This window comes from Nelumbo nucifera, chromosome 1 (assembly GCF_055504915.1).
Source record: "Nelumbo nucifera cultivar China Antique chromosome 1, China Antique-T2T, whole genome shotgun sequence".
Lineage (NCBI taxonomy): Eukaryota > Viridiplantae > Streptophyta > Magnoliopsida > Proteales > Nelumbonaceae > Nelumbo > Nelumbo nucifera.
In genome coordinates this window covers 124,214,776-124,241,367 of record NC_142649.1, presented here as the reverse complement: position 1 = coordinate 124,241,367, position 26,592 = coordinate 124,214,776, and the positions used below count along the sequence as shown (strand labels likewise).

At 40.1% G+C, this 26,592-nt stretch overlaps 1 protein-coding gene across 4 annotated transcripts; it reads left to right on the top strand.

The window, feature by feature from the left end:
* The first annotated feature begins 2,087 nt into the window (after positions 1–2,087).
* Positions 2,088–25,768, top strand: LOC104609718 (telomere repeat-binding factor 1-like). Of its 4 annotated transcripts, none has more exons than XM_010276092.2 (8): positions 2,088–2,703; positions 2,961–3,929; positions 4,739–4,934; positions 5,180–5,403; positions 14,514–14,598; positions 17,154–17,237; positions 21,116–21,466; positions 25,521–25,768. In XM_010276092.2, exons 3-8 carry the CDS (start codon positions 4,785–4,787, stop codon positions 25,536–25,538), a joined length of 912 nt encoding a protein of 303 aa, XP_010274394.1. In that variant the 5' UTR covers positions 2,088–2,703; positions 2,961–3,929; positions 4,739–4,784; the 3' UTR covers positions 25,539–25,768. The 4 variants fall into 4 exon arrangements, with proteins under 4 accessions (XP_010274394.1, XP_010274393.1, XP_088750274.1 ...); XM_010276091.3 differs by having other exon boundaries at positions 2,089–2,703; positions 2,961–3,902; XM_088894148.1 differs by lacking the exons at positions 2,088–2,703; positions 2,961–3,929 and adding an exon at positions 4,032–4,272.
* Positions 25,769–26,592: the final 824 nt, after the last annotated feature.

The window sequence follows — 26,592 nt, the reverse complement described above, 5'->3', positions numbered from 1 at the left end:
GAACTTAAGCTTAGTTTGGAAGGAGTACAAATACAAATTATGTAGAATGCAAACACATAAAATAATACAAAATAGGTTTTGCACTCTGCATATTTGTAATTGTACTCCTTCCAAACTGAGCTTTAGGGAAAAAAGCATCAACAATTGTTATTTGAAGGACAATGGAACTTAAGGTAGGTTGTAACCTCAGTAGGTGATGGTGCTATACATGTCTATAGTTCCTCATCACAAGGAATCATGGTCTCACCCTAAATTGAACTTGTCCTCCCTCCTCCATGATAACATATTTAATGGATGAAAAAGTATTTATTTGTTTTTTTTTTTTTTTTTTTTACTTCAAACAGAAGAACATGAAAAGAGAAGAGGAAAGTGTTGTGTAACAATCTCCTTCATTCTTATCAATATTATACTAGCAGACGGGCCCCTGCTTCGTAGGTGCTAAAATGGAATTGTCATATTGCTATTTGCTACATTAAGACAATGGTTTCTTAATAAGAAACTTGCAATTATAAGTACTCAAGTCTTAAAACTCATATAAAGACTTAGAAGAGATCATCATGTGTTCATTTTTTTAAATATTGCTTTAGCAAAGCATCTCATACAAAAGAACATGATCATATAGTGACAGTTCTGAGTTCTACTTCATAGTTGTCCATTGTTTCACATCAAGAACTCCTAGTTGATCCGAATGGTAGGACTGTTCAGCTTGGGAACCGTCCAGGCAACTGGTTCCATTTTACCCCAAACCCGGTCCCTAGCCAAAAATCGTTGAATCAATCAATTACCTATTGGCCTAGGTTGTCGAATCGTCGACCCATTCAATGGTTTTGGCCATTTTTTTATTTATTTTTGTTGTCAGAACGGTCCATCCGTTCAAACTAAACGGTTGAACCATTGACCTAGAAACAAGTGTGTAGAACGGTTCCGTTTCTAAGTCATTTTTTTAGATGTCAATAATTAGACGAAATAACTTTGTAGTCATAGTCATGGGAAGGGTGGACATTGCAAGGGATTCCAAAACCTTGAAAGATAAATCCAAAGTGACCTTAAACATAGAAAAAATTTGGTAGTAAATCCACCAAACTGAAAAAACCAAGGAAAAAAATTGAAAAACCGAGTCCAAAGTTCAGCTTTGACATGGAGCTAAACACACATGCAACCAAAGAAAGAGGCAAAGCAGATCATCTTGTAAGAAAATAAAAAAAAACATTGCACAAGAAAACCCAATGAAAAACAAAAAGGAAGAAATAAAATGGTGGTAAACCCTGGACTATTTTGGAGGATCTTGAAGAAGAAGACCAAACACAAAAAAAAAAAAAACAGAAAATGAAAAAAAAGGATCATACCACACATGCTCGAATAAAGCCCACAATAAAAGAAACATTTGAATAGTGAAAATCCAAAAACATAAAAACCATGGTTTTCGAACCGCTGTTGACCTGGACAGACAAACATTTCAGCATAGGAACCGTCCTGGCAACCGGTTCCATTTTACCCCAATTCCGGTCCCTGGCCAAAATGGGTTGAATTGGTCAACGACTCATTGACCCATTCAAAGTTTTTTGGCATTTTTTATTTTTTTAATTGAGAACTGTCTAGGTAACCGGTTCTGTTTTATCCCAACCCCGGTCCCTGGCCAAAACTATTGAATCGATCAGCGACCCATTGATCCAAGCGGTCGAACAGTCGACCCGTTGACTTGTTCAATGGTTTTTTGTCGTCTTTTTATTTTTTAAAGTTTTGTTGTCAGAATGGACTATCCGTTTGAACCAAGCAGTCGAACCATTAACCCAAAAATCAGTGACCAGAATGGTTAAACCTTATGTTTCAATGAAGAATCTTTTATATATAAAAGGAAAATACTACCATTTGGTGAAAGGGAAGACCACCCCTTTCCCTTTAATATATATACTAATAAAAGAGCGAATAGCCCCATTTTCTAGAATTTTAATTGGACCTGTATTACCCATATTTGTCTAACCACGTAGTTAGCAATTTAAGGGAAAATTTATAAATTTTTGAATATTAGTGTAGTTGTTTCTCCAGACCCTCACTCAATCAGTTTCTCTCTCAGAACCGAGAATGAAGACCTTGTCTCCCACTACTTCCGAATATCACTGTAGATCTTTTTCCCTTAGGCCCTCACCCAATCGGTTTCTCTCTCAAAACCCAGAAAGAAGACCTTGTCTCCCACTACTTCCGAATATCGCTATAGCTCTTTCTCCCTCAAACCCTCACCCATTCAGTTTCTCTCTCAGAACTGAAAAAGAAGACCCTATCTCCCACAAAGTCTCCCACTAATCTGTTTCATTTGAGAAAGAAAACTTAGAATTTAATCGATTTCTACAAATTCATCTTCCACTTTGCCCTAAATCTAATCCACTTTTGCATTTTTTAGGAATTCATCTCCCACTTTGCTCAATCCATTTATGCTTTTGCACAAATTCACCTCCCATTAACTCCAACGAAAGAAGGTTTTTATTCCCATAACCTCGAAGGTTCTTCGGTCACGATTGGGGAGTTCAGTTACATTTGGAAATGTATATAAATGGATGTTGTGATTCCCTTTGAGTACGCACAACTTCAACAGAGCAACTAGAGGAATCATTATTCAAAGAGGAAAGCAAGGGAGAAGTGATAATTCGAATAGGAGAAAAATCGGAGGAGAGGAACTTGACAAGAGCAACTAGGGAATCTATAAATGTAATGTTTACTATTGAAGTCCTTCTTTTTCATTATTGTCATTGGTTCATATAATTACAACATTTAGATTTATCAAACAAATTGAAAATGTCAGGTTCTTGAAGTCCTTATTTTTCATTATTGTCGTTGGTTCATGTAATTACAGCATTTAGATTTATTTTTAAAAAGTTAACCTGTTTTTGAATTTTTTACAAAAATTGCCCTTATATGCTATTAACCCAAACGCCCGTGTAAAATTTCGGGCTGGTCCCGCGCAGGTTGCACCGCTATGTATTTAATTTTTCATAAAAGTGTGCCTGTACCATTGATGAAGTTGGACCCAAAACTCCCCCCATCTTAACGGGCCGCCGGATTTCCTTCATGGCTTCATGAAACCGTCGTAGCTCCATCTCCTTGTCAAGATAAGAAAACGATCATCTATTTTGTCACTGATATGCATGCCTGAACGATTCCAGGTTTGTCTGAGCATATTCTTGAGACTATTATGGTTGACAGGCATTCGGGAAAAGACATACATACGATGGAGGGCGTGTCTATGAGTTTATCCAATATTACTCCATGATTCCGTCGTTGTCTTGCTCCATGCATGTCGAGACAAGGAACCAGACCACCAGAAAAAGAAAGCAAGAAAGACGAAATGGAGAAAAAAAGGGGACCAGAGAATATGCGGAAAACCAGGTTAACACGGTAAGCTTACATGGTGGTTGAAGAGAACAAGAGGACGGTAAGGTTTGGAAAGATGTTTAAGATGTTTGCATGGAATAAGAAAACGAAAGGTAATACCAGCAGAAGACAGGAAATCTTCACAGGCCAAGGTTCAAACTTCAAAGGCAAGCCGGTGGACCAACGGGAGGAGAGAGAGCAGCCATAATTTAACTTGACAGTTGGCGGAACACTATCCTTCAAAAAAATTATATTTTAGCTTGGGCACGTGACAGTTCATGTGAGTACTTCATTGCTGTTGGATGATAGACGATGGATGCCTGGTAAAATTATGTCTCTCACTCTTTTATTTTCTTTTTATCTTAATCCGCTGAAACAATGGGTGGAAGGAGAGAAATGGGAAGAGAGAGAATTCCCAATCTAAGTTGTCGTTATTATTACATCGTGGAACCTTTTACTGGACGTCCCTCTCTCAGAAAGATTTATTCAAGATAAAAAGGAATATAGCAGAGGAGCTCCGCATCCTCTTGAGTCAGGTGATTATTTCTGGATATAGCTTTCTGGTATTTTATCCCTTATTTAATTTGTATTTTCATTGGTTTGGCTATTTGTTATTATTTTTTTTTTGGCGATTAACATTCTGTTACAGAAGATTTTATATTGTTTTATTTTGATTGTTTGAAGGTTTCTATACCGGCAGATTTCCGAAATCTTCTTTCGAGTTTTCGCATTCCATCAGTCCATCTTCATCTCTAACTTGTTTTTCATACCTCCCCCCTTCGACGCATTCTATATCTCCCTCCTTCCCCCGCCCTCCCTCTTTCTCTCTCATTTTGAGAACGTCAAGTATTAATTGTATGAGGGATGTGTTTGCCTTTGAAGTGATTGATGCTGAGAAGAGAGGAGGTTGTATTTGCATCTTAATTGAAGGTCCTGGTTCTTTGTTTTGTGTTCTCGGTACAGAATTCCATTTTGGTTTTTGCCAATCAGTTAATTGGGGATGCTTTTAGTAGAATCATGTTTTGTTAGGAGTATGGGTATAGGGAGTGATCTTTTTTGTTTGGGGGTGACATCTTATCCACCTGGCTTTGTAATCCTTTTCTATCTTTTCTTTTTAATAATTTTTTACTATAAAAATATATGCGCTTAAAATCTGCTTTAATGACATTGTCGTTATCGTCGTGTTATTTTTATGCCTTTTCTCTTTTACTAGATTTTCTGGTTAGAAGTTTAAAATTGATCTTGATCATGCTCGATTCATGTTTGTTGATTTCATAGAATCATTTACTTTGTGGAGGTTTTGGGATAAACTATATGTTGGTATTCTGCCACTTTCTTATTATTTCTTGTTTGTGTCTTACAACACATCTAGGTTTAGCTCCTTAAATTCTTCTTGGAAGACTTTGGGGCTCCTCTTGATGGGTGCTCCAAAGCAGAAGTGGACCTCAGAAGAAGAAGCTGCTCTTAAGGCTGGGATTAAGAAACATGGAGCAGGCAAATGGCGCACAATACTGAAAGACCCAGAATTCAGTGGCGTATTGGCTTTGCGTTCAAATGTGGATCTGAAGGTATTTATCATTTTCACCCGAAACAGTGAAGCTAGTGCACCCATAAAGGGCACTCAATGGATTTCCAATTTGATAACATAGTGCATGATTAGGTTATGTGGAGTTTCTAGACATTTTGATAGTACAACATAGCAAAAACATAAGTTTCATATTGAAATGAGTTAATGCATTTAGTGTATATGTTCCACCCACCTTTATTTGGATTTTATAGCATTGGTTAATATCTCTTGTTTGATATTGCATAGGACAAGTGGAGGAATATGTGTGTCATGGCAAATGGGTGGGGATCCAGGGAGAAGGCTAGATTAGCACTCAAAAGGAGCCAACAGATCCCAAAACACGATCGTAACCCAATGGCACTCAGTACAGTAGTTCAGAGTGATGAAGAAATTGTTGATGCTAAACCTCTTGCAATCTCTGGTAGTGACACATTGCAGATTGCTGGCCTGAAAAAATCTGCATCATCAAGGTACGGATATACTTCTCATTATTTGGTATTGTGACCTTATTTCTGAATGGTATTTTGTCCATCAATTTTAGATGTTGGCATTTTCATGCAGTTCTACATAAATGTTGATGGTCATTATATTTGATCTTTATTAAACTCAATTCATTGGTATTCCTAAAATTTTGGGTAATGTAATCATGAAGTGTTACCAATAAAAAAATGTAATCATGAAGGATTGGGCTGATTTTGACTCAAACAAAAAAAAGTTTGATGCTTAGAGGAATAGTGAAATTACATAAATGAATCCAAAAGAATATAAGGACTCAAGAAAGGTTCTAACTCCTATACCAAAAGTAGCTTAGAAATTGTATCATTTGTGTGAGTTGATGAACTGCATGGCATATTTAGATCTATTGGACCTGGGAAGTCATTTGGTTTGTCTTATGCTGCATTTTTCCTATACCAAGTCTAAGCTAGATTTTGTTTCTTATACCTTCTTCTGCATTTTGGTTTTTGAGGTAGGCATTTGCAAGCCAACCTCATATTGACTGAGTTGAGGTAGGTATCTGCATTATTCTCCATCCATCCTTAAAATATGAATTATTTATAAGACTGACCTCGATGTATGAGGATGCATTTGATAACCCCTTTCTTTTTTCCTTTTTTTTCCTTCATAGGCATGATAAACCTAAGGTTTAAAATTTCGATATGCCTCTGTGTATTGGCAGAGACGTATCGGAACTTAGAAACACATGGAAGCACGTTTTTTTAGCTATTTTTTTTTCAAAATTTAGTTTTTGGGAGTTAAAAACATGTTTTTTTATTGAAAAAGAGTAGGGTCCCGAAACACCTGGAAACAAGCGTATCGGGACCCAAAAGATGTGATACGATACGCCCGATACGAAATTTTGAACCTTTCATAAACCCCCTTTCTTGATCATGCAAGTTCGTTATGAAATGCAACTTGAACAATTTGCTTCTTTTTCACCAATTTTACACTGGAAATGTTAACACAATAATTTTGGAAGACTTAAGAGGGTTAGTTAATCATTAGAATCTTGATGGTATCAAGGCTGCAAAGTGATATTAGGCAATAGGGTACTGCCTTGTCATCTAAGCTTCATTTAAGTACTTAGGCAAGCACCAAGGAGCAGATTAGGTGGTAAGTTTTTATAAAAAAACTATAATTTATTGGATGTGATCCATGTTGACATGCTACCAATAATGGAATTTGCATATCTAGATACTTTGTGCACATGGTGCCCCATGTTGTGCACACCTGACTGCACACAGTGTCCATGTCTTGTGTCATGGTGCAAGGGACATGCACACCTGACTGCAGATGGTGCCCTATGCCGTGCATCATTGTGCAAGGGTTGTGCATGGCTGACTACACAAATGTCATTTTTAATCATACATATTAACATTATATACACAATATAATCAATTCCATTCAGCAAAGCAAAGACATGAAAATCTTGAATTTTCAAATGGCAACAATCCAAACAAATAAGCAAAGCAACAACTACACATGATTAACCTAAGCACAATACACTGAATTGAAGCAATTAAAGAAATAATAGCATCCATACAAGGAAGTATTGCAGCAAGAATCTAAGCAAATAAGTAATAAACAGCATACTAACATATGTACTATATGATTTTATGTATCATAGAGCACAAGTAAAATGCAACATAGTATATAACATATGATAATGAAGGGATGAGAGATCCATCCTATGGACGCCCAAAGATTGCGGAATAAAGGGCGAATTTCAAAAATTTTATCTCTCCCTTCAACTGGGAATCGTATTCCCTATTTAGAAAATCATATTTTCAAGGATCAATCTTGAACCATGAACTGAACCAGATCTGAACCAAAAGGAGTGGGAGAGGATTATACCTGATACAGAGAAGTAATATCTCCCAATGGAGGTGTTCACGCCCAAGGAAGGATCCAAAGACTGCTCCCACTGAAGATGGCGCAGTGCAGGGTGGAGTAGAATCAACAACGTTCTTCAAAAGAACTTGATCCTTCGTAAGGATCAACTGGACGACTTGAGTACAGCTCCAACCAATCTTTTCACAAAAGATTGAAATCAAGATCCAATCTTGATTGCTCCCTAGAACTGGAGATCAAACTGAAGGAATGGCAATAGCAGGAAGGTGGCGGCAGGAGAGAATTCGCAGTATATAGAAATCTCTCAATCTCTCTTTCTTCAAAGAGAAGAATGCTGTTGATCTTGTTGTGTGTTCTTTCAAGGCTGCCGCCCCCTTCCCCTTTTATAATCTTAAAGGGATCAGCTCCTAATCAGATTAGGAGTTGCTAATCCAAATTATATTTGGGTTAGAAGTCCCTTAGAGATAAGGGATAATCCTTATCTTATCTGCAGATCAGATCAGCTGTCTCCTAATCTAATTAGGAGGTTTCCATATCTAAATCTTATTTAGATCTTGGACTCTCTGAGTGGATAGGGTCTAAGCCCAATCCTTTTAGCTGACCCACTTCAGAATTCGCCCCCTTTAGATGACTGATCAAATCAGCCCAGTTCGAAATGGGCTTAAGGCCCATTAAGGTTATGTACTCAAAAAACCTTCCAAATTGCTACCCAGTTGGGCTTCCTTGTATGGCGTGGGACCCAAGCATTGATCTACACATCAGCCACATGGGTTCAGCCCAGCCTTTGTTATAAGGCCTGGCCGAATGCACTGCTGAAGACAGTGTACCCCCTGAAACCCATCAAATGAGCTCTATGGGCCCAACACTTACACTAAGTGGTCCCTGGGCCAAGCCACCTTGTAACACCCAGGGACTGTGGGCAGATGCAAGATTAGCCCATCAGGCATTATCCTCAATGGTCTTACATTTAACCTCTCAGCCCATAATGATCATACACTGCCCGACAAGAGAGGACCTCTCCCTCGGCTGCAAGGAACAGTGTTGCACTCTCCACTTATATGGATCCCGGGAATTAAAACCTTCTTGCAAACAATTTAGAAACCATACATATATACTTTTATATCTTATATAAAATATATTTTGCAAAACAAATCTCAACGGTTGAAATCGGCTGCCGGCAGTCTTGGTTTCCATCAGTGAGAGTGCATCCCCGATCATTACCTTTGTCCGACAAAGGGGCTGATCCTGTCACTATGATCACTCACTCAGATGAATTCTCAGACTGTCCCAACATACCCAGGTTTTGACCCCCGCTAAGGATCTCACTGATTGGTTCATCAAAGACAGCCCAATCCGACACCTAGTGTAGTATCATAATCGAGTCTAGGGGTCGGGTGTAACTTTCCAGTTTTGCCCATCAATCTCCAAGGTCCAGGGCAATACTGGAAATCTGGTCCAGTTCAAAGATTCAATTAATCCTACACTGTATGTGCCTAGGGTCTCACCCTGGCAGCTGAGACAAGCCACCCCAACCGACTTGGTGGCACTACAGTGTCAGCCTTGTCAGGATAGGTCTCCCCAGACCGACCCACTGGCTGTGAACATTCTAAACTAACACGAGTCTCATTAAGTGTCCAGTTTAAGGGTATTACATAGAAACATATCAAGGGAACATGAATCAAATATGTATCTTTATTCATTTACAATAAACTCATAAAGTACATCATTCTGATTGAAGCTAAGGGCATACAAAACTGTCTAACAGATAAGCTATCCATTTTGCCATTTTCCTTGCCTAAGAGGGCACCAAACATGTATGCAAAAGTGGCATGATATAAGGGCACCCTCAGAAAATGCCTTGCCATGCAGGCACTGTAATAGGCTTCACCTTGATACAATTTATTAAAATAATTTACCTATTCCTTGCTTCTCTACTACATCTTCCTCTCAGTTTACATTATTATATATTGCTAATACTGATTAAAAATTTACACAATGTCAACTGTTGCCTACTGCAGGGTAGTGGCATGATGTGTAGGGGGCTAACATTTGGGCCCCCAACAAACAGTTCAGCCCTGATTTTCTCAACTGCATGAGGCTATGCCTTGGGCTTGGGACTCTTAAAAATGTAATAATTCTCAGCCATGACCAGCCTTTGTTTTGAGTTTTGACCTAGTGACATGGTTATAAGGCAAGGTTCACGTTTATTTCAGCATTTGTTTAAAAGAATGTTTACCCTTTTCAAAGTTAGAATGTGTCTTATGTCATATCTGGAAACCAGGCTTCTCATTCTTAGTGGTAAAAGGTCTGATTTCTCTTTCCCTTGCCTCTGGTTCACTTCACCTGTTGGATTATAATTCATTGCTCCTTAGGTTTCTATTCACACCTCTCAACATCATTGATATTTTTGTCTTATTTTTGGGACATAAATAGTAAAATTTTGGTTGGGTTTTCTTTTATTTTCCTAATTGATATCCTACCAGTATTTCTTATTGGTTTCCATGAGTCTCATGTGCTTGTATTGAGTGAATCTTTTTGTCCCTTTATTCATGGCCCTTTGCAAGGGGATATCTAGACATCAAAGGTGAGAACTTATACCTGCATGAATTGCAATACGGAAGGGGGGGGGGAGGGGAAGGATTCTTTGTGCAGCATGAGAATATCTAGAAATAATACAAATTTATGGGCTCCTTTCATGATAAGGATTCCATAATGGTTACTCTTTAAAAATTTCGAAACTGCCAAAAAACAGATACCAAAATAATTGTGTTTTCCCTCCCTCCACACTCTTAATGATTTCATATTATTCTCAAATTGGTGGAATTTGGACCTTGAAAATTAATCAGTTTTTTATTCCACCCCTCTATCTAATATCAACAAACAAAAGTTGTCGTCAAAATTCTCCTCTTTGAATCCCACCCTGAAAGCTACAATTACAAACACAACCTTCTGGATTTTGACAATATTCTAATCCACTGGTAGAGTTTTTATTTCCCCATACCATGACTTGTCAATTTGGACCAACATTGGAACCTTCCAGCTGAAGGAATGGTATTAAGCCTGATAATGTTCTCCTCTTTCAATTTATAGTAAACATGATCCAATGAATTTTTTGAAAGAAGGTATTTTATTAAAACAAAAATAGGGCACCACCAAGGTAGCTGAAGAGGCTTAAATAGTACTATAAATCTTTTTTTTTTTTTATAAATGAAGAAATTTATTAATCACAGAACATAGGAGATACAAGCGACCCAAGAAGAGGCACGAGGTGCGACCTCTTCAGAAAAGCCAAAAGAAAATTCTTAAAAATATTTTGAAAAAGCTACAAGGTAGTCCAAAAAAGACTCTCCCGAGAAACCCCTTGTTTGGCTAATGAATCAGCTATAGCATTTGCCGATCTGCTCACCCATTGGACACTAACAGTCATGTTTCTAGTCAGCCAATTCACTTTTTTAAGGTCTCTATAACTCCAAATGGCAGAATGTGGGTTCAGGAGCCATCCCACCACCACCTGTGAGTTACCTTCAATTAAAAGATGATCCACCCCAATCTGGTTTGCAATCTGAATCCCTTGTACAGCAGCTAGTATCTCTGCTCTTATGGAGTCACCTACTCCCACTGGTCCTCATTGCTATCCTTATTTCTTAGGACCCCTCCTATACCTGAAGGTCCTAGATTACCCTGACTACTCCCATCAAAGTTCAGCTTAATGACACCCTTTGAAGGAGGTGTCCATTCTACCACTCTTCTAAGCCTCCTAGAAGAAGTATTAGCCACTGTTAGCCAATTCCTCCAAATATCATCAAAGGAAAAATCAACAAAGAAGTCCAAAGTTTTAAGCCAATGGATTGCCTTTGTCAATATGCAATTCTGCACTTCAGGGAGATTCCTTTCCTTTTCTAGGAATATTCTTGTATTCTTTTCTTCCCAAATAGTTCACACAAGAGCTGCTCTGATACATTCTCACATAATTCTCCCTCTTCGTGTGTGCCACCCGAAATAAGAAGAATTAAACAACAAACTTACATCAGATGGCAGGTTCCACCTACATCCAAACAAACCAAAAGTCCAATTCCATAAAGCTATAGAAAAAGGACAAGATATTAGTAAGTGGTAACAATCCTCATTTTGAGATTTACAAAGAAAACACCAGTTAGGAGAAAGACATAAGTAAGGTTTCTTCTTTTGCAGATTTTCCAAAGTATTGATCTTACCATGGTACACTTCCCAACAAAAGATAGCAATTTTAGGGGGGATCAGTCTAGCCCAAATTTCTTTAACAGGAAATTCCCTAGGGGTAGAATTGAAGCAAAGGGATTTGAAGAAAGAGGCACAAGTAAAGGAGCCTTTTGGAATAGGGGTCCAAATTCTTCTGTCAGGTTTAGTAGGATCCAGGCAAATAGACTCAAGTAATATTAGTAACTCAGAAACACAAGAGGATTCTTCATCCCTTAACCCCCTACGAAAGCCAAAATCCCAAGACAAAGATAAAGGAGAAACCGGGTTAGGAAGAAACTTAGCTACTGTCTCTTTTTTGTAAAGTGAAAGAGAGTAGAGAGAGGGTAAGAGATCTTTGAGGGTTGGTTACCCACCCAAGTGTCTTCCCAAAAAAGAACTAAAGAACCAGAGCAAGCTTCATACCTGACCAAACTGAGGAAACCGGGGAGAATGTTGTGTATAACCTTCCAAGGTGTTGAGAGAGTTGCTTGACGAGATACCCCAGCAGGCCAGCATCCCAACCATCCTCTGAGCAACCATGAATGCTAGCCACCACCTCATGCCATAACATCTCCCTCTCCAAGGGCCATCTCCACAACTGCTGTCCTAGTAGAGCTTCATCCCTACGAACTAAGTTCCCTATCCCCAGGCCCCCTTCTTCCTTGCTTCGACTAAGTACTTACCATCTAATCAAGTGGTCCTTTTTCACTCCCCCCGGTTCCCACAAGAAATTTATCATTGCCTTTTCTAATTTCTTAGCCTCCCTTGTAGGAATCCTAAAGACTGATAGGAAGTAGGCTGGAAGGTTTGCAAGAGTAGCCCTAATCAAAGTCACTCTGCCCCCTATAGAGATGTAATTCTTTTTCCAAGCCGCCAACCGTTTTTCAAATTTTTCCACAATAGGAACCCAAAACCGACTCTCTTTAGGGTTAGCACCTAGGGGAAGACCTAAATAGGTCAAAGGCCACTCAAATGTGGAACAATCTATGCAACCTTCAATAGACTACCTCCCTATCCTCCAAATTTAATCCAACCACACAACTTTTTCCAAAATTGATCTTCAAATTGGACACTTTCAAAGAGATTTATTAGATTCTTAAGGTTCCTTACCCTTCTCAATTCATTCCCTTCACAAAAGATTATTATATCATCAGCAAATTGGAGGTGGGTCGTTGGAATGCTCCTTCTGCCTAATCTCCAACCCCTTATTAAATCTTCCCCATCTGCTATTGTGATCAATCTACTAAGCACGTCTACAACACAGGTAAAGAGGAAGGGTGAGAGTGGATCACCTTGTCTTAGGCCTCTACCAGCTGGAAAGAAATCTTTTACCACTCCATTGACTAAAACTGAGTAGTGACAAGATTTTAGGTAGCCACTTACCCAATTACACCATTTATCCCCAAAACCACATTTCCTTAAGACCTCTAGTAGGAAGCTCCAATCCACTAAATCGTAAGCATTTTTCAGATCCAATTTGCATATGAAACCCCGATTACCTGATCTCCTCATCTTCTCCACGCATTCATTTGCAATAAGGATATGATCTATAATATGTCTACCTTGTACAAAGGCTCCTTGGGGCTTGACTGATAAGAGGAGAAAGAACTGCTTTGATCCTCAAAGAGAGCATTTTTGCCAAGATCTTATAGATACTAGTCACCAAACTGGTCGACCTAAAATCTTTGGGATGTTTAGCATCAACCTTTTTGGGAACCAGAGCTATAAGAGTGGTATTCACTCCAAGACTAATCACATGATTGTCCTCAAATTCTCTAAAGAGTTCTATTAGTTCTTCCTTAATTATATCCCAACAATCTTGATAAAAATCCATAGTGAAGCCATCAAGTCCTGGAGCCTTAGATCTATCCATAGAAAAAATAGCTCTTCTGATCTCCCTCTTCCTCAAAATTCCTTTCTAGCCAAGCCAAATCTGTTTCATTCAATCTTGGCCAATCCAAATCATCCACTCTCACTCGACTATCTAGTGGCCTTTGCAAAATCGATTTGAAGTGAACAACAAAGCAACTAGCTATCTCATCTTGAGAGTTTACTTCCACTCCATCAATCTCCAACTTAGCTATCAAATTCTTCCTTCTCCCATTGGCCACAGCATGAAAGAACTTACAGTGAGAAACTGTGTAAGGAGCTAATCCACTTATGGTTGTGTTGGTTGTAGGGCATCTATCATAACAAGGAGGTGCTGGTTTTAACCTGCAGATAGGCAGGTTCTCCACATTGCCAGTGAGGTCCATGTGCACCCTGTCGCTAACACTGCTAACCCGCTAACTAGGTCTAGCATATAGCACCCTGCCCCTGTGGGGGGCAAAAGTGACATTAGAATATCAAAAGAAGAGAGAGAATAAGGAGATGCCAAAAGAAAGCACAGAGAAAGCACTGCTTAAAGCACCCTAATTACTCCCAGAAACAATTTTACCCATAAAGAAAAGGGTAGGAAGAAGACATCCAATAATGTTCTTATGATTCTCTGACTTCTTTTTTACACCTTTCCTTTAGTAAAATAATGAACAATACCTGCAATAGATTCTTTTCATGCATTCTGTTTGCAGTTCTAGATTTACTTGGAAGTGTTGCAGGATTACATTCATTGTACGTCATCATACAGGCTACTGCTTCACTATAAATTATGCATACCATTTTTCTTTTTTCCTATTCAAGGTGTATGTTTTAGTATTAATGTTCACATTACTGTGAATATTAAGAGGATGCTATGGTACAATCAGTTTTATCTATTTCAGTTATGAGTCTACTCATGGTGGTTACTTCTTGTACACATTTCTTTGACTTGTATGGATTCATGGTCACTTGATGTGTTATATAGGACATCTTTCCCACATTATCCATTTAATGTTGATTTTTGTGAAGAATGTTATATTTATCTATGAAATAATTTTGCCATACCACATGATTCTTCATTGTTCAAATGCATTTTGTAACTTGTATGCATTCGAGTCAGCGCTTGATATGTTAGACTTCCCTTTCGTGATTGTAGGTTGGACAATCTTATATTGGAAGCTATAACCAATTTGAAGGAGCCTAGTGGTTCTAACAAGACTTCTATTGCTTTATATATTGAGGTACTTCTGTGAATATGTAACTTGAAAATCTAAAATTTTCTGCGGAAATAAATGTTGAACTAGTCAAACTGCTGATATTTTCACATTACATGTAAATCAGTCTCCCCCTCTTTCTTTTTCATTTTAGCATTTGGTCAAGCTTACTATGGATCCCCATCTCAGGAAGGCCATAACCAATGTTCTATTATTAAAGTACAAATGATGTGACAATTTTCTTTTGGATTAAAATACCCCTATCTTTGAATTTGGCCCCTCTCTAATTTTGAGGGCATTTGAACTACTACTTTTCACCTCATTCAATTCTCTCTCATTAAGTTTTATATTTAGGTATTAACTCCCACTCTCTCCCATTAAATCCTATATTTATGGTTTTTTTTCTAACCAATAAATTCTACTAACAAAATCTAAATTCAATACTTTAAACAATATAAAATGCATGTTTTTTTATCAGCGAAGTGTCAATCCCCTCTTGCAAGCCCAAGTTACAAGGATGCCCAAAATAAATGCTGTCTCATAACCCCTTGTTTGGCTAATGAGTCAGCTAACCCGTTTGCACTCCTAACCCATTTGAATTCAACCTTTATTTCTCTTGCAATCTTTTCCGCTTCTTTCAGCAGATGCTGAAGGGTCCAAGGAATATGCCTGTTGAATTTTGCCCAAGATGTAACAACCTATGAGTCTCCTTCTGCCTCAACCATTCTGAGTCCCAACTGTTTAGCTAGTCTAAGAACTTGCAATAGGGCCATCAGTTCAGCCTTCAAGGAATTTCCCCACCCAATTGGCCCTGAGAACATTGCCATAATTTTCTTCTCTGGATATCTGAAGACCCCTCCTATTCCAGCCATACCCGGGTTGCCAAGGAAGCTCCCATCAAAATTCAATTTTACTCTATTGTCTGTTGGGGGTTTCCAATCCAATCTGACTCTGTTCTGTACTCTTGAAGATTGTGCTGTTTCAGCCCAAGCCCTTGAAAAGTCAGTTATTGAGGAGTTGAAGATGTCTAAAGTCTTAACCCAAAAGGTTACCTTTATCTTTATACCATCAATCACTTCCTCTAGAGTCCTGCTCTTCTCCAAGAATATTCTATTATTTCTCTCTTCCCACACCACCCAACAAACTGCTGCCTTTGTGGATTTCCACAACGTTTTCCCCTTTTCTTTGATTGCCTCAAGAAATTAGGATTGAACAGACCCACCACATCATGAGGGGAGTCCCACCTACACCCAAAGAAAGAAGTCAAAGAACTGAAGAATTCCCAGATTTTAGTCACAAAGGAACAAGAGATTAGTAAATGAGAAAGGATCTTACCACTGCCCCTACACAAGAAGCACAAGTGAGGAGAAAGGCAGGCAGACAGCTTTCTTTTCTGCCACATATCACAAGTATTTACCTTACCAAGAACAATTTGCCACTAGAAAGCTTGAATTTTAGAAGGGATAGGCTTACTCCAAATTTATTTCACTAGGAAGTTCACTCCTTGAGTGTTAGAAGAAGCTAGGTGTTTAAAGGAGGAGAAAGTAAAGAGGCCAAGAACAAAACTAGCAAGTAAAGGAGGAGCAAGTAAAAAAGTTAGGTTTTAAAATGCATGTTTTTTAAAACTGACCCAAGAACAAAACTATTCTTCCATCAGGTAGTGGGTAAGAAATTCAACCATCTGGGTCAAATGGGTCAACCCATGATGTCATAGTTAAATAACAAGACTTTTTAGAAATAAATACAAAAATTGAAAAAATAAAAAAGAAACTATAGAAAAATTTGGGCACATTCAACATATTTTTATTAACCATATTAAAGAAAAATAAGTGTGATAAACAAGAATTACTTTTATTGTTGATGGAAATGAAATACAAAATTTAAAAGCGACCCAAAAATGAAATTGTTTTCCTGTTCAGTGAAAGGCAGTAACTCAACCTTTTGGGTCCAATGTGTTAACAATTTATGCATAATTATATAATAAAAATAAAAGAAAAGATACAAACATAAAAAATAAAAAAATACAGAACTTTTGTAGAAAACGTTTGGACACATCTCTAATATTTTATATTAATCGTATTAAAGAAAAAATAGTGTGATAACCAATAATTGTTTTTGTTGAATATTGACATTGGAAATGAAATACAAAATTTAAAACCGACCCAAAAATGAAATTGTTTTATTCTGTTTGAGTGGCAGATCAATAATTCAACATTTTCGGTCAAATGTGTTAACCCTTGATGTCATAATTAAATAATAAAAATTAAAAAGATAAAAATACAGAAACAAATGAAAAGTACAGAAACCTTGTAGAAAACATTTGGGCACGTTGCTAATATTATATATTCATCACATTAAACAAAAATGAGTGTGATAAATAAGAAATACTTTTATACACAGAAATATACAAAATTGTGGAAAAACTTGGACACATATTCTTACTAGTTATTATCATCATCATCATCTAAAACTGCCACATGCAAAGCACATGCACATTTTCTAGTTCTTTGAAAAGATGAAATGTTGCTTATCATCTTCATTATGTTTGGTATTTCTAACTTTTCTTGTTTTTCCTTACATAGGACCAGTGCTGGGCACCTCCAAACTTCAAAAGGCTATTGTCAGCGAAATTGAAGTTTTTGACAGCAAGTGGGAAATTGATTAAGGTAATTAAGGCACCAGAATTCTGAGTGATTCTAGTGAAATTGATTGGCCATCATGAGTGGGGAAATGTTTGCTTGGGCACTATTTTAACTCTGGGGCTTCTTTAGATGGTTGACAGCAATGCAGTCTCAGAATTAGTTTCTTGTGATTTGTGAATGTACGTGAAAAGTTATACAGTATCTTGATTGTCAATCAAATACAACAACCCTTGGTTTGAGCAGGTTCTAAGCAACAGCAATTCCATGTATGTTAATATGTGTATCGTTCACCTGACATGTTTTTGCTAACTATATGGAGAAAAGATATAAATTGTACAAATCCCAAATGTTGCCCAGTTTCTTTTTAACTTTTAATATGTTGATCTGTTGTGTAATGTGTGAGTAGTTTTCAAACTGATGGGAGAATTTCATGGAGCACCATAAGATCAGATCAGCTACTTGCTGTGGGACAGAACATTGGGCAATCAAGACAGGCACATAGAATGGGCATAGGTGAGTTAAGATGCTGTGATGGAGTGGCAAGAATAGGAAGGATAACATTAGAAACAATGACATTATTGGAAAGAGGGGGTCAACCTAAACATGATAAAACATGCTGGTTGATATGGTTTGTCTTGTTCTGATAGGCCTCTAGCCCATACCTCAGCCTGCACTCCAAATACTGCCCGAGTTAGTGTCCAGCCCCTGCCAGCATCAGCTGGCCATGGACATGAAGCTGGTTGCCCTCCAATTCGCTATATACACAATTATACACTAGGAAGCCACGTCAGTTGTGAACATCGACCATGCATGCCATACATGGATCCTTATATAAGCTATAAATAGCATGCAATAAGAGATTAGTCTCATTCATTATCTTCTTCCTTATCCCCTTTCTTTAGGAGGTTAGGTCCCCCTTGAAGGGACCTCTGTGGTGGGCAGTATCCCATCATGTTCATTGAAAACAGTGACTGCTTTATTGGGAAGATTAGTTGAAAGCCTTAAAATGACAATGAAATTCTGAGGACCTTTTTTTTGTAAAAAGTTTAAAGGGGTGCCTAAGAGGTGAGGATAATAGTGACCATGAAACATCAACTAGATGCTGGAAGCACCCCTTCAAGCATCTTGATGGGCAATTAATGTGAGGAAGTATACTTGCTAGAGGCATCAATTTTTTCTCAATTTTTAAGGATGGAAAACACTGGAAAACCACCTCATTAAAATTTAAAACAATCTCCAATTAGAGTTGGTTTAGCATTATTTGGTGCATGTGCATTTCCCACCCCACATGTTGAAGAAAGAAAAAGCCTTCACTAAAATGTGCTGCTAGATTGTTGAATAGTGAGCCCAAACTTTTTGTCTGGGAGAGAAAGGTCCAAGTGGACCATGCATTTTGCCTCCTTGTGTTTGCTTTATATGGAACAATTTAACATTAGAAGCCCAAGCCAATCAGCTAAAGAGAGTGGAACTGTTTAACTAGTTTCTTTTATAGAAAAAAGATATTGTTGTGTTCCACTTACAGACCAAAGTACTGTACATGATAGGATATAGGCATAACATAACAAGGGCACTGTCTACATGGTGAATCAAAGGGTTACTAATCTGATGGATGGTGTGGTTTGGACAAATTAGCTTCCATGTTAAGAGATACTTTGAAAAGAAGAAAGCTGGACCAGACTGGCTACAAAACATTTTAATAAATTAAAAGAAGTTAATTTAAGAGATACAACCAGCAGCTCCATAGAGCTGGCCCCTCCCTCAATCATCATTTTTTCCCAATAATCAGAAGACAAATCCTACCAAATGTTCTATCATGTACTATCATAGAGATCGGCAGAAGTGCTATAGGCTTTTCCGTTTATGTTATACAGTCACAAATTTGATCCAAGAATCTTCCATGTGAGAACATGGTTGGGACCCAAAGGACTTGCACTTTTTATTTCTCAACCCTTGATTTTTAGCTTAAGAACCTATGCATGATCCCTAATGTTTCTCCCTTTTCCAAGCAGTTAGGTATGTAGAAAATTCCTAGTTTCCAGCAACTTACGTCACTCAGAGAAATATCAATTCAAGGTAGGTTATAGGACTGATATGGACTAGGGGATTTAACAGTTGAACCTGAGGGCTTCCCATCCAACAGATGGCTATTATTCACTGCATCATTCTTTCATATAGCAGAGACAAATCTGATTGTATAAAAAAGAATCCTATTTACTTCTTTTAGATTTTGCATTCCGCTGAACCACTGGGGGAATTCATGAGAAGCAGCTCAAGATATATAGTCACATAGTACAAAGTCATCTATGATGTGAGTTCCTTTGCATCACTCTCTCTCTCACCTTTTGCCAAGTTCAAGATATATGGTCACATGGCCTCAGTTGCTAAGAGGTTGTAAAAAAATATAGTCTTGAGGAATGGTAGAGGGGATAAAAGATGATTTTCTCTGGTTTAGTGGAAGTGGGTTTGTCAGAGAATGAGGGCTCAAGTCTGAGAGCAGCCACTTCATGCAAAAAATGTTGGAGGTTAGGTTCTTATCCAGTCCACCTCTCCCAAGACCCTGGTTGTCCGGAATCAACATTGGATATTGGCCCTTTAAGTGGAAGTGGGTTTGTCGCCTTAGGCCTCTTTGTGGTTTGGGCTTGAGAATGATGGATCTTATGAATAAAAGGCTCTTCTAGGGAAATGGCTTTGAAGATTCCATAGAGAAAAGAAGGCTTTATGGGGGAGGACCATTGCTGCCAGATATGGCAAAACTGTGTTTGGACTTCAGAACCTGTTTCTTTATCCTATCGTGTTAGTTTCAAGAAGCATCATAAACAAAGGCCATTACCCAATGTTAGTCCCAGCTATCTGTGTTCTTGGTGGCTGCTCTCAGACTTTAAACTGGAGGCTCATGTTTGTCAGCCTGAGTTTTATTATTACATCAAGCAATTGCCCCTTTTGATAGGTAGCATGAAAAAGTATAAAGAATATGCTACTCTTACAGGCTCCAAAGAGGGAGATGGCCAAACACTTAAATTCTAGGAGAATAATTGGAGTGGTTTGGATTCAGCCTTCTTTTCCCCTATTTTACAAAGCCTTTCTCAAGTTGGGAGGCTAATAATGATTTTTCTTCCAAAGAAGCAGAATTTTTTTTGGCCCCTCACTTTTTACAAGACCACTTTTTATAGAGAGATTGTGAGATCATTGGCCTGATTAAAGAAATGAGATCATTGGAAGGAACCTTTTTGTCTTGCAATCTTTCTATATGGCTCTGGATAGGGGGCTTCAGAGTTCTATGGATGCTGATTGTATTTGGGATTGTTAGGAATATAAAATTTTCACAATCAACCAACTAAATAATGGAGGCATTCTAATCCAAAAGTCATAGGAATTTGTGGTATCACTTGTTCCTTGGTTGTCCCATTAGTTTGTTTGATGGGAAATTCGGAAAATTCTTTTCGTTTTCTTTTGGCAAGGATAGCATTTGCCTTTCCAGTAGATAATATTATGGATCATGGTTCTCTTTTGATCTGCTGTCTGCTGACTCTCAGGGGACTAATTCTAAGTTTTTCCCTTGGGGTGAGGGGATATTTGTAATTTGTTTATATCTTCAGTATTTTTTAACAGTGTTTTTTTTTTCTTTTTCATTAAGATCTAAATTTTGACGGATTTTCAAAAATGTTTTCAGATTTTTTTTAATATGGTACTTTTGTGCATAGTTTTATACTTTGTCATTTATTTTCATGTTTTCTTGAAAGGTTTAGATGTAATTTGGTTTAAATCTCAGATCTTGAGGCTTATGCCTTTCATGTTAGAAGATCCTAACACCTGCTTCATGTGTCCACCCTTTTTTAAAGTATTGCTTTCAGAAAAGCAGTGGGATGGAATTCATAACCCAAGAGTTGCTATTGTCGTGATAGGTAAAGCGTAAGTACAGGATTGCTCCAAGGTCAGCTTTCTCAGACAGAAGAAGAAGCTCCGGGGTGCTACTCCTGGAGGGAAGGCAGAGGGATTCTTCAAGAGATGAAAAGGATGATATCAAATTATTTTCCAAATCCCAAATTGATGCAGATCTATCTAAGATGAGAAGTATGACAGCAGAGGAGGCTGCTATAGCTGCAGCTCGAGCTGTTGCAGAAGCAGAGGCAGCCATTGCAGAAGCTGAGGAGGCAGCAAGGGAGGCAGAGGCAGCAGAAGCCGATGCAGAAGCAGCCCAAGCTTTTGCTGAAGCAGCAATGATGACATTGAAAGGCAGAAATGCTTCAAAGATGGTAAGACTGTCTCCATCTACATAAGCATGCATGCTGAGTGGTCTTTTTTCTCTGTAATTGCATGTACTTACAATGTTGGTCCTTCTACACACAAACTTATTTTATCATTTATGAGATTTCTTGCCTGTTTAAAACCAAACGTTTTTTTGTTCTGTCCTTTTTGAGGTGATAAATAGTATCATTAGAGGACATATTTAACCATGGTTGGCTTGTATGCTGTACAAACCCGTACAAGGATTGTATGGTTTTTCCTACCTTTTTTTATCAGCAACAAGAACAAAGCTTTATTGATTAGATAATAAAATTACAACTTGAGTAGCCTCCGCTACCCCAGAAGACAAGAACAGCATCAGAGAGTAGTCTTATATTACAAAGAAGCCCCAAAGCTATTCCCTCTATTAACCCCTTGCTTGGCTAAATGATCGGCAATGCAGTTTGCTGATCTGGGTACCCACTGCCAAACCATCAGCGTGTTTTTGAAAATCTTTTGAATTTTCTAAACTCATTTTTGAACTATCACGGGATCTTGTCCTCTTGCTTCAGCCAGCTTATGATCACTATTTCCTACCTTTCCCTTCCTTTCCCTACCTTTTCCTTCAAACCAGACATGGCCTTAGATGGCTGCTGCATCAAAATTTTTAATAGTTTTTGATGAGGGCGGATTTGGCCCTCCAATGACATTGTGACACTTGACACCTCATGCCAACTAAATGCAGCACTCACAAGCAGCTCGCCACTAGGCAGCTCGCCACCATGCAGCACTTCGCAGGCAGCTCGCCACTAGGCAGCTCGCCATCATGCAACACTCACAGGCAGCTCGCCACTAGGCAGCTCGCCACAGGCAGCTCGCCACTAGGCAGCTCGCCACAGGCAGCTCGCCACTAGGCAGTTCGCCACATGCAACACACAGGCAGCTCACCACTAGGCAGCTCGCCATTGTGTAGCCTGGCACCTCAGAACAACTAGGTGACGCCCAGACGACAACTTGCCTTTGGTAAGTTGATGGTGTCCCATCAGGCAGCCTGGCACAGGCGTGGCCTGGCACTGGCGCGACCTGGCCCTGGCACGAGCTGGCAGCCTGGCCCACGAGGACTCCAGTATATAAAGACCTCACCTCCCAAGGGCAAAGGTATGCGAAAAGAGGTTGAAGGAAGAGGTGGTAACCCCTACTCTCTAGCTCTCTATTTCTCTAATATCATTCTTCAAGCTCTCTTTACTAAGTGCTAGCTTAGCCATCGGAGTGACCTCGCCGGGTTAGCCACCCCGGGTCCTCTGACATTTGGTTCCTTGCAGGCCTCTAAAAGAGCAACAAAGCTCAAGGTAGCTCACCTCCAAGTAGCTCATCAAGGTGGCTCACCACCAGGCAACTCATCAAGGTAGCTCACCTCCAAGCAACTCATCAAGGTAGCTCGCCACCAGGCGGCTCGTCACCAGGGAGCTCCACTTCAGCCCCTGAGTCACTGGCCACTGGGAGCAGACGAGATGACGAGGTACTTAGCCAAAAAATTGACACATCACGAAAAAAATGATACGTGACCGGAAACGGTCGCATCATTTGGCGTCGTCTGTGGGAACACACTACGAAAAGCCAAGTTCTCATCCTACAAAAGCTAAGTTCTTATCTTACAAAAAGCTAAGTCCTCTTCTCCCAGAAAGCTAAGTCCTCACCTTTTTTGAAACTGAAGCTCTCGCTTTTATAGTTTCCATTTTTTATGAACTCAAAGACCGTGTAGGGAGCTAACAAACTAAGTAGCTCTAAGACGCCCACCCGGCGGCCTGGTGCGGCCTGCGCACGGCCTGGCACGACCTGGCACGAGCGTCGACCTGGCGGCCTGGCCCAGGCACGAACTTACGAACTAAAAAGGCACCAGCCTCAGAAACAAGTAAACAAGCTCTAGCTCTCAGATTGTGATTTCTAGCTCACAGTCTACTATGAGAGTACTAACTTAGCCATCGGAGTGACCTCGTCGGGTTAGCCACCCCGGGTCCTCTACATTTAGTTCCTTGTAGGTCTCTAAAGAGCAACAAAGCTCATCAGTCCAGCTCGGCACCTCACAGGCAGAGACCTCGATGCTACAATAAGACCCACTCGCCTCTACGGCATGGGCAAAGCTCAAGAGTGGACTACGGGTCCCTTCCAAAACCTAAGGGCCACAATACTGCTGAAAGACCCAGTCGCCTCTCCGGCATGGGCAAAGTACAAGAGTGGACTACGGGTCCCTCCTAAAGCCTAAGGGCCACAATACTGTTGAAAGACCCAGTCGCCTCTCTGGCATGGGCAAAGTACAAGAGTGGACTACGGGTCCCTCCCAAAGCCTAAGGGCCACACTACTGCTGAAAGACCCAGTCGCCTCTACGGCATGGGCAACATTACTGCTGAAAGACCTAGTCGCCTCTACGGCATGGGCAACACTACTGTTTAAGACCCAGTTGCCTCTACGGCATGGGCAAAGTTCAGGAGTGGACTACGAGTCGCTTCCCGAAGCCTAAGGACCACACTACTGCTGAAAGACCCAGTCGCCTCTACGGCATGGGCAACAATACTGCACAAGACCCAGCCGCCTCGTCGGCATGGGCAAAGTCAAGGAGAGTGGACTACAAGTCGCTCCCAAAGCCTAAGGGCTAAAGTACCGAACCGGCAGAGACCTCAGCACCTTACGAGCAGCTCGCTTCCAAGCAGCTCCCAGAACTTAAGAAACTGAATCAGCGCTTATGAGCTCGTTGAATTATGGGCCAAAAGGAGAAATCTACTCCCTTCACCGAGTTGCTTTCATCTCGGGAGTGGGGGGCAAATGATGAGGACGGGTTTGGCCCTCCAATGACATTGTGACACCTGGCACCTCATGCCAACTAAGTGCAGCACTCACAGGCAGCTCGCCACTAGGCAACTCGCCATCATGCAACACTCACAGGCAGCTCGCTACATGCAACACACAGGCAGCTCGCCACTAGGCAGCTCGCCATTGTGTAGCCTGGCACCTCAGAACGACTAGGTGACACCCGGACAACAACTTGCCTTTGCTAAGTTGATGGTGTCCCACCAGGCAACCTGGCACAAGCGCGAGCTGGCAGCCTGGCCCTGGCGCGGCCTGGCCTTGGCACGACCTGGCAGCCTGGCCCTGGCACGAGCTGGCGGCCTGGCCCTGGCACGAGCTGGCAGCCTGGCCCTGACGCGACCTGGCGGCCTGACACAAGCGCCAACCTGACAATCGCGAGGAGCTCACCACCGTACCCCACATTTTACGGGATTGTGACTTGTAACAGAATATTAGCTCACCCACTCCCCGGTTTTGACGAGAAGGGACAGTTTTACCGTTTGATGGCATTTCACCCACCTAACACGCAAGCCAATCCCATCGCAGTTGGGATCCAGGAACTGCTCCACCTAGCCCATGAGGATTCCAGTATATAAAGACCTCACCCCCCAGGGGCAAAGGTATGCGAAAAGAGGCTGAAGGAAGAGGTGGTAACCCCTGCTCTCTAGCTCTCTCATTCTCTAATATAATTCTTCAAGCTCTTTACTAAGTGCTAACTTAGCCATCAGAGTGACCTCGCTGGGTTAGCCACCCCGGGTCCTTTGACATTTGGTTCCTTACAGGCCTCTAAAAGAGCAACAAAGCTCAAGGTAGCTCACCTCCAAGCAGCTCATCAAGGTGGTTCACCACCAGGCAGCTCATCAAGGTAGCTCACCTCTAAGCAGCTCATCAAGGTAGCTCGCCACCAGGCGGCTCGTCACCAGGGAGCTCCACTTCTGCCCCTGAGTCACAGGCCACTGGGAGCAGACAAGATGACGAGGTACTTAGCCAAAAAATTGACACATCACGAAAAAAATGATGTGACCGGAACCGGTCGCATCAGTTTTGCTTCCAGACAATCTGAGTACCATGTAGTTTCTATTTGGTAGACAGGGTTGCCTTATCATTGACATAATGAAAAATATCATGCTACCTGATTGTTGTTGTAGATTTCAACATGGAAGTAGCAATTCTCTTGTTATTATCTCCATGTCATTATTTTTCTGTCTTTTAACTCCATATGTATTCTCCTTTTGTAGACGATCTCTGCATACTGAAACCTCACAAATCGGCTATCAGGAATTCATGAAAATCCATCCAAGCTTGGAGAACATCTTGACTTGGACCGACATCAACATTTCTCTATGTTTCTGTAAACATGTATGTAAATATGTAAGGCTTGATTTTGTAATGGTAGCATGCAGTTTGCTTGTATAATGGTTAGTAAGTATTCAGAATTTGTCTATGGTGATGAAACAAAAATATCTAAATCATTTTCTTTGACAAACAGTCCATGTTTCTAACATCTCTCTCACTCTCTGGGCCAGGAGGAGGGGGGCTTTGTTTTAAACTGATACGTCTATTGAATCTGAAATTAATTGAGGTACAGCGTAGATGAAATCTGGCTAACCTGAGCCCTATTGCCTAAATGCCTAATATTTGGATTAATGGGTTGGGTTTGTAAGAGGGCTTAAGAATCAATTATTCTCTCTCCATATAAATTGGGGACTACACTTGCCCGGGTAAGTGTGCTTCCCGTGTTCTTTTACGCTGTAAAATGACCCAGCCACCCAGGTAAGGTATGACATTGACTAAACCCACGAAGGCCAGAACCCACTTATGATTTTCAACCTTGTTAGTGGGAATGAGAGATGCTCTATTTAGCAGAGCCAAGGTAGAATGAGTGTAAAAAAGGTGATTGAGAGATGCTTCTTCAGACTGCTTCTTAAGAGTTCTTGTCGACGCTCGTCCAGAAGGTGAATGACAGCAGCTTCTGGAATGCAAGAGATCGTTGCAAACAAGCTGATGTAAAAGGTGCACGTTTCTGGAAGCATTCAAGCAATGATTCCTCGGAGAAATCAGAAATTCAGAACCAGGAAAGCGAGTATCCTCCTGATCTTCTGCATTTCTTATCTCTGATGGCTTTTAAGTTTTACGTAGGTTCCTTTTAATTCTTTTCCCTGTCAGTTTTTAGCCCTTAGGTGGTAATAATGACGTATCTTGCCCTAGATTTTAGTCCGAAAACCAAGTATTAAATGCATGTCAACCATCTCCCTTTTTTCAGTGGCAGATCAATGACATTTGATCAGTGGGGGCACACCTTTAGTTTAG

Bases quoted from the DNA above. Each gene is read 5' to 3' on its own strand.
- LOC104609718 (XM_010276092.2), top strand. From the start codon at position 4,785: ATGGGTGCTCCAAAGCAGAAGTGGACCTCAGAAGAAGAAGCTGCTCTT. The intron at 5,404-14,513 runs GTACGGATATAC...TCGTGATTGTAG, and splicing joins AAAAAATCTGCATCATCAAG to GTTGGACAATCTTATATTGG. The intron at 17,238-21,115 runs GTAATTAAGGCA...TTGTCGTGATAG, and splicing joins CAAGTGGGAAATTGATTAAG to GTAAAGCGTAAGTACAGGAT.